The sequence below is a fragment of the Austrofundulus limnaeus genome, unplaced genomic scaffold (genome assembly GCF_001266775.1).
Source record: "Austrofundulus limnaeus strain Quisiro unplaced genomic scaffold, Austrofundulus_limnaeus-1.0 Scaffold45, whole genome shotgun sequence".
NCBI lineage: Eukaryota > Metazoa > Chordata > Actinopteri > Cyprinodontiformes > Rivulidae > Austrofundulus > Austrofundulus limnaeus.
In genome coordinates this window covers 1,462,508-1,470,748 of record NW_013952447.1, presented here as the reverse complement: position 1 = coordinate 1,470,748, position 8,241 = coordinate 1,462,508, and the positions used below count along the sequence as shown (strand labels likewise).

At 36.2% G+C, this 8,241-nt stretch overlaps 2 protein-coding genes across 2 annotated transcripts in view; one reads left to right on the top strand and one right to left on the bottom strand.

The window, feature by feature from the left end:
• si:dkey-162b23.4 (mitochondrial sodium/hydrogen exchanger 9B2) overlaps positions 1-4,095 on the top strand; it is a gene marked incomplete at its 3' end in the record, with an annotated part of 10,369 nt that extends 6,274 nt beyond the window's left edge. The window contains 4 exon segments of the mRNA XM_014007869.1: positions 594-743; positions 895-1,003; positions 1,376-1,512; positions 3,917-4,095. Coding sequence (XP_013863323.1) covers positions 594-743; positions 895-1,003; positions 1,376-1,512; positions 3,917-4,095 — 575 coding nt within the window.
• Positions 4,096-5,585: 1,490 nt separating this feature from the next.
• Positions 5,586-8,241, bottom strand: part of cisd2 (CDGSH iron sulfur domain 2) — a 5,641-nt gene continuing 2,985 nt past the window's right edge. The window contains exons 2-3 of the mRNA XM_014007871.1: positions 7,304-7,518; positions 5,586-7,064 (exon numbers count right to left, since the gene is read on the bottom strand). Of these exons, the coding sequence (XP_013863325.1) occupies positions 6,975-7,064; positions 7,304-7,518 (305 nt within the window). The 3' untranslated portion in view covers positions 5,586-6,974. The remainder of the gene's footprint in view (positions 7,065-7,303; positions 7,519-8,241) is intronic.

Sequence of the window (8,241 nt, the reverse complement as noted above, 5' to 3'; positions counted from 1 at the left end):
CCCCTTTGACACCACTTACTGTTATTTCACATGCAAATATCTCAACAACTGTCCATCTGAGCAATGAGAAATTATTTTTGAAAAATGTTAAAAATGTTGTCATTCCAAAAATGCATTCACTTTTCTTACAAAAAATTGATGTCACAGACACTTTAACTCCAAATTTTGGGTTGTTAGAGGATTTTCAGGAATTAAATTACAGTAAGTTTAAAACTGACTGCTAAGAATGTTTCTGCTATAGTTGATGAAAAAGCAGTTCGATATGGATAAAAGCAATTGGTCTATTAGCAATATTTGAATACTTTAACCAAAACTACTTTGATTCATGAATTTCTGCCAGATTTTATTTTATTTTTTGTCATTTGTGTTTATTACAAAATTGGTCTTGAATTTAATTTCACTTGGCATTAAAAAGTCTTAAAAGGTCTTAAATTTAACTTGGCTTAAACTGTAGGAACCCTGACAGACAGGAGAAAAGCATTATTGCTCCTTCAACAGTGAGTGATAAAACAGAGGATTCAATAAACTTAATGAGTGGACTTTTTGTTTCACTGGGTTTCAAATCTTTGAAATGTTTGTTTCTTCTCTTGTAGAAACACATAGTGATGAAGCGTTCCTTCTTGGTGTTGGGTCTGTCKATCTTTGCCGTGTTTGGCAGTGCCGTGGCAGGCTTCCCGGGCTCTGGAGGCCTCTGCACCTTGGTGTTGGCGTTCCTGGCTGGCGTGGGATGGAGAACAGAAAAGGTACAAACACATACATTTGATAAAGTTAGCGCAAGAAAAAAAAAGCAGCGAACCATACTACGTGTCCAGAAGGTGCCTCATCGGTGTAKCAGTAACTAAGCATCTGTGCTGTGACATGTCAAACCTACTTCTGTTTTGTATTTGACCAAAGGTGCGTGTGGAGGAAGTGGTGGGGTGGGCGTGGGACGTGTTTCAGCCTCTTCTGTTTGGGCTGATTGGAGCCGAAATTCAAGTGTCTAATCTGGAGGGACACACAGTTGGTAAGACGATGACACAGAGCCTTCAGAAACAACACTGTCATCATTGTACTAAATTCAAATGTGACCCTATGAGTGTATGTAAAAGTATTTGCATAAGCAAAAAAGATAYGGCAGATGCACTATGATGTGGCCTGTAAATACTGAAGTACCTCTCTGTGCCGGTACTCCTGTAATTTATTTTCATATTTGTTAAGCCTGTTGGGTTTTCTTAGAAAATAATTCCTTATGTGTCTAAGCGCTCAGTCTGCTCCATGCCAACACAAGAATGTCATCTCTGTTTCAAGACTAACTGCCCTTTGTTGTAGTATTAAATACATTGTGTTGATAAATGTGTAGTGCCTCTGTTTGACATTTGTCTTGATGTTTTTCTAGGTCTTGGTATAGCCACTCTGCTCATAGCTCTTCTGGTTAGAGTCCTCTTCACCTTCGTGTGTGTGCTGCATGCAGGCTTCAACATGAGGGAAAAAATCTTTATAGCCCTTGCATGGATGCCCAAAGCAACAGTGCAGGTATGAAATAATACTCTRAGTTAGGAAGTTTATTTTTTATGTCAATAGAATATTTTTATAAACATTGGAGGAGACACCCAGAGTCTCTACACACCTTCTCATATACAATGAGGAAAACGGGTTATTTTTCTTGAAAGATAAATACCTCTCTGTWGTGAAAGTGAGGAACACACACTCAATAATTTGTCTCTCCAGTGAGTTCAATTTTCTAAAATAAATGATATTTATTTACAGAACAAAATGAACTAACTATATACAAATTAAGGTAATAATCAGAACTTTATGGGTTAAACATTAACAAAAACCACTTTGCGTCCAAAGTAATTAATGAAGGTTTGACACTCAGAACAACAGTAAACTAGGTTTAGATGTTATTAAACACTCAGCTTACAGGTACATTAGCTTATGGCAAGGTTTTTTAAGATTTAGAAAAGTAAAGAGGAGGATTAGTAAAGATTTAATTGTTATCAATTATCTTATCAAAAGGTGAGAACCAGAACAGCACTAGGTCCGCGTCTCGCCCTGTCAGCTGGATCTCAGTACACTTTCACAAAAACCAGCTTTTGGTGTGGGTCAACCGTTAGGTCAGCTGGTGATCAGGAGGACTTGGTACATTAAGGCATCCAGGTCAGGAGAACTTAAGACCAGTAGGACTCCCAGCTTTGTGTTTCTCAGCATCTCAGAAGATCTGCCTTTGTCGAGCGGGCAGAGTCCAGATTTTCTGCACAGGTTCTCTTCTTTCAAAATAAAAGTTCAAAWAGGCTATTTTGAGTCAAGGCTGGAGTTGCCTTGGACTCTAGGACAAAAGATTGTCTCTTTGGCTCATGAGACCAACTCTTTGTCCARAGCTGAGGTCCCTGACAGGAAAAACAGCTTAGAGAGACAAAAATGGAGCTCATTTGACTCTCGTTTACTCTCCAACTGTCCCAGTCTTATTAGTATTCTAAAGAGAAGCAGCTAAATGACCTTGAGGGTTAGCAAGACGAAGCAAGAATGTTTMGTCTGAAGAGCCTCTTGCCAGAGCAGAAACATTTTGCACCTGTTTCTAGAAAAACAAGTTTAACTTTTAACAGACTTTACTGAATTAAAAGATTTCTCATGGTGTTTTTTTTCTTTTCTTGAAGTATAATGTAAAAGTTTAATGTGTACTCTTTTCATTAGACAACTTTGATTTATAAAATGGTAATAACTTGTAGTTAAAAACAGAATATAAATCAAAAACATAAAGAACATTATTATTTTGTTTATTAAAGAAAATAAAATGCCTCTTTTGAGAAAGGATTTTTAAACCAGAGTCAAAGACAAGTGGACATGTTTATTTCCCCTTTGGGGAACCCCTACAACATTTACTTTAACTTGAGTTAAACCTGTTTAACTGCTTTAGCAAAATCACTATCAGTTTGTACTTCACTGGAAAGAAATACAATTAATCAAAGATATAAAATGCATGGCAAAAACTTTGGTAATCAGATAGATCTGTAGTYAATTTAGATCTTAGTAGTCAACATATAAAGCTGGTGTTGTGAGTGACACGATGGCAGAAGGGAGTGAGCAAATTGTGGGTTTATCAAAACTGATGTTCTTAACCCCTCTTATCTTAACATGAGACTGTTTGTAATTTTGCCACTGTTTTCTTAACCAAATCATGTTGCTAAGAATGGCTTTGTGCACCATGGCTGATAATAGAATCCTGCCATGCGTGGGCTGTGACGTGCAGGTACCAGTCCGATCCCAAGCAACAACTGCAGAGAGTAACATTTGTATGTGCTTGCGTTGAGTAGATAAACAATAGTATCAATGGCAGATAGCAGAGTGCGCTTTGTGCTACTCAGCCTTTTCGACGTGTAGGAGCAATCCATCCTCCTATTCTTCTCTGATTAAAGATTTGTGTATTCACCATTTTTGATGCAACTGATTTCATGCTCGTGACTGAAGTCTCTGCATGCGTGCAGACGAAAATCACAGCGCCAGTTAGTGACCTGGCATYGAAACTACAGCAGATTCAATGAACACAGCATTACCTGTGTGAACTTGTTTTCTATAACAGAATCAACATTAGAAAAAACGCCAACGTTTCCAAACATTGTTCAGATGTAAACAGGTTCTCAAACCTTTAGTTTGAATAGCTTTATGATAGAATTTGCTCTTGGATTGTGTTTAAACAGTATGATTCAGGTATGAGCTCTTCACCTCGATTTCCTCGAACTGAGATCGCTCTGACCGCTGAGTACTGTTGAATATTTGTGTCTCACTCCCCACAACCTCAGTTTAAAAAGGAACTATCCCTTTATTTTTTTATTTTTTTCATATATTTCTGTAGTTATCTTTTGTAGATGTATTTCTTTTTTTCAGAATTAAGATTGTAAGTTGGAAGAATCACTAGTTTTGTTCTTGTTTCCATCAGGCAGCGATCGGTTCCACAGCTTTAGACATGGCCAGAACAAAGGGGGGCGACGAGGAACTCAAGAAGTACGGCATGGACGTGCTGACTGTGGCTGTGCTCGCCATTGTCCTCACAGCCCCTATAGGAGCTCTGATTATAGGGCTCTKTGGGCCTCGTCTGCTGCAGAAACCAAAGACCACAACCAGCGGTGAGCGAGTCAAACCCAACTTATCAACATTTTTCTTGGGTACGTAAAGTCCGACATTCAAAGTCTCCAAACTTGGCTCCACCCCTTCCTGCGTGACCTCACTTCGTAGTTACATTCCAGCAGTGACTATCTCTTCCCCTGCGGCRTTTTACTCACCTCACCGCTAAGATAGCTTTGTTCACACAAGCAAAAATTTGCATAGCTTCAGATCCCTTGTTTTGTTTTGGAGTCGGTAGGTTTAAAATAGCAACTTAGGCTTGTAAGCTTAACCTTCACTTTTTGTTAATAGTATATTCAGTTTYCACTCAATCTTCTCAATTTTTTGGCATCACTGCTTTTTTATTTCTCCTAGGCACTGCAGCAGAAGGTGAAGAGGACAATGAAACACCTGTCACCTTTGAGAGTACACTCTGACCTCTGCATCTACTGAAACAGGACATTTGATGAGACACGTCAAACCTCAGTTTGAACTCTTCTTTAGCCACCAAGTGGCTTCTCTGTTGGTCTGAATCATTGTCTTTTTATAGCCCCAGGTGGTTTTCAGACCCCAAGCACTGAACAAATCACTTATGCTGTACCGTCAGACTGAGTGAACTTTATTTATAGCACAGATATTTTTGTTTCTTGCTTGAGCTGAACGACTGTATTAGTATGAAGCACTTGAATGACTTACATTTTTTGTCAAAGTTGAGTAATTATCTTGTAATATTCAATGAAATCAGTATTTTCTCATTTTTGTGACCACATTTGTTGTTTGTGGATTGAAAAGCCAGTTTATTTCATTTTAAGCAGAATTTTTTGGAGKTGTGGATTGAATGTATCAACAGCAGCAATATTTTATCATTCACACATACTGTAGTTCCCATTAGACTGGACACCAGTTGATCATTGAAACGGAAAGTTCCTTGGAGTTGCATCATCCTACCCAAGGGTGTGTCATCAGTTGGGAATGGCATATTTGGCTTCTCAGTTCACATACATTTTACTTGTTTCACACTCCATGTAATGTTTTGTTTGTGTGTTTTTGTATTAGTAATATGTTGGTGAGAAATCGATAGYTGTAAAAAACCTCAGGAGAAAATTTTAGTATTTCATTTTACTTTGGTTGATATAAAATGCTGCTTGAACAGAAGTACATTTACAACATGCACTACGTGGCTTACAGTCTCATGAATGTCTACATTTATCTCAAGGGAACGTTTGAGTTTATGAACAAAATTTTAAAAATGTCTAAATATTAGTATTTCTTAAATTGCAGAAATATGCAGTKTATTTTTCTTTGTTTACATTTTAAGGCCTAAATGAAAAGGTCATGTATTAGGCTGTTTGATGAATTTACAATAGTTTTTTACCRAACAATAAATAATCAAACTGCACAAAATGTTTCTTTTTTTAATAGACTGAATTATTCATGTATTTAGTTTTAACTACATCTAAGTTTATTTTATGGACTGGCTAATGACAAAGAAAGTAAATCCCACCAGTAGCTTAAGTTTTTATTTATTCAAATAAAATACACAAGCAAATCAGTGTTCCCAAAGGTTCAACAARTGGCCCAAATCCAACATCCTTTTAACATTATTACCTTATTTTACGTGTTGATAAAATTTAGTGTCTTTCAAAATAAAAATTTACTAAAAAGTACTTGTTTTGACATCTAGATTGAAGGCACAGCTATACAATGAAACATGTTTTATAATCTGGTCTTTGTTATAGTCTTAATATTAAAGTGGCTATGTACTTTGGGATGCCTTAATCTTTTCAATAAGTAGCACAATCTATATTTACTGTTTTTAGCTGAATAAATGTGTATATCTTCACAACAGAATCCTGCAGTGCCATTTAATCTGATTAAGACCATCATGTCCATCTGAATCAGGAAAATGATCATTTGAGTTTTTGTAGAACCATCACAAGGTTAATTGTAGCTGCCTGCAGCTGATTCTGGTCTAAGTGTTAACTCGTTTCAGTTTAAATCATTATCAAACTTCTTTTAGCTCTGTTGCATGAGTTCTCAAAACAAAACAGTAAAAGAAGCTGAAGTTTTGTCTGCTAAAGCAACTTAAACATGAGGACTTCTTTACAATTAGTATCAATAAAGTCAGGCTAACGTCTAAACAAAAAACTTCTATTCATATTCAAACATACATAAACTTTAGAAAATGCAGATACATAAAAAAACAAATATTGCCAAGTTATAAACTACTTTCACAAAAATCAGCTAAAAACAGTCAGCCATATAATGCTGGAAAAAAAATCAACAGAAGTTCTTAAACCTCTAAAAGGTTAGTGAGGTTAAAACTGCATATAGGATGATATTAGTCAACAATGATGTGGTTTGCAATGTTTAAAGACAAATTAATAAGTAGACCCAAACATGCATTTAATTCAGAAATTCTCACATCCCTAAAGTTCGTTCAAATTTGGCACATTGATTGGCTTTCGCACATAAAATAAACAAAAGCAAAGATAACAAAGAGTGGTCCAAAGTAAAAGGTACACAAGACACMGTGTTAAGTACAGGTTGGACTACTCAACAGGAAGTTGCATCTGATTGGGAAGAACATTCCTTCACCWATGAGTTGAGATCATTGGAAGTCATTAAATAGTCTTTAAATGTACTTCTCAACTTGTCCCCTCAAAGTGTTCCCACCTTTGATTTGTATTTGATGACAGACACTGGGATAAAACTGATTTTGACACTTAAGATGCCATTATGCTAACATAGTGAGCCAAGAAAAATAAATTCTCCTAACTTTAAAAATTCAACATAACATAGCTAATACACACTCAGTAGTTTTATTATCATTATTATTATTATTATTATTGAGAAACATGACATCAAGAAAAGGCTTAGGCATAAACCATCAATTAAAGTATTTTCTTTTTAAGTATGAGTGGTCCCACGTTGTCTCCAGTTAGTTCATTGTGCTTTAAGTGTGACTTGTCACAAACAGGAAACTGAAAACAGGAAACAATTTAATGTTAGACGATCACCAAGCTACAAAAAATTGATCACACACCCTTTTCTAAAAATAAAATACACAAATTAAAAGAACTTTACACTTAAAAAAATATTTTAGCAGCTAGTGTGAACAACTTTAACAAAAATACCCATAGACWCAAGAACTTCTCCCACAGCTCAGTCAGAGTGTGATTCACACAAACATTAAGGTTAGAAAATTAACACGTCAACTTACAGTTTTGGAACGCCAGCAGCGACAGTAACACACATTTGCACTGTTCAGGTCCTCTATGTCTATCTCGTTGACCACTTTAGGATTTTCTTTCTGGATCTTCAAGTTAATSAGGCTGTCTTTCTGTTTCTTCTTCTTAGGAAGAAAAGGGCGGATGGTCAGATAGCCCAACAAGGCCAGGATACCAAGGAAAGGCAGCAACCGCAGCCACTCGGACACTACAGATAAGAAACATGGATCAGTAAASACAGTTACAACGTGCAACTGAAATATGAACTCTACATCAACCTTTATCACACAGGGTCACTTATCAGACAGTGTGTAYGTGACAAACACCAGATTCATCTTAAAGTGATTTTTTTGATGTGGAGTTCTGTGGAAAAGTCTCATTAATATCTCATTAATAAAACAAACTCTATCCAACCCAGTTTGAAGACATAAAATTGAATTTTGACTGAACTGACGAGCTCATTTTAAGGTACTGGCCAGAGATGGATTACCTTCAAAAATATTTATAAATCTTTTTTCTGAAATTCCATTTGAACACGCATTAGCTGTTTTGCTTTTTTAACATTTTCAGCTCCGTTTCACCAGCTTTCAGCTAAAGTTTTCAGCAATAGGCATTCACACTAGCATTTTTGCAGGAAATGCAATTTCTCTAGTTTACACAGAGCTATATGATCATTTGCAAGTGCAAATAGCAGGAGCAGCTAGCTGTAGCTCATCTGGTAAGCCTGGGACACGTCCTGTAGAAATATTATATACCTGCTGAAAAAAAAAGAAAAAACATGTAATATGAAACTGACAGTGGTGCAAATGTTTCTAACAGTGTTCACATTCTATTCTAAAATTTACTATACTGGAGATCTTTTAAAAGGGCAATATCATGTAAAAATCAACTTTTTTGAGTTTTATATCATGTTATAATGTTATACTCTCAT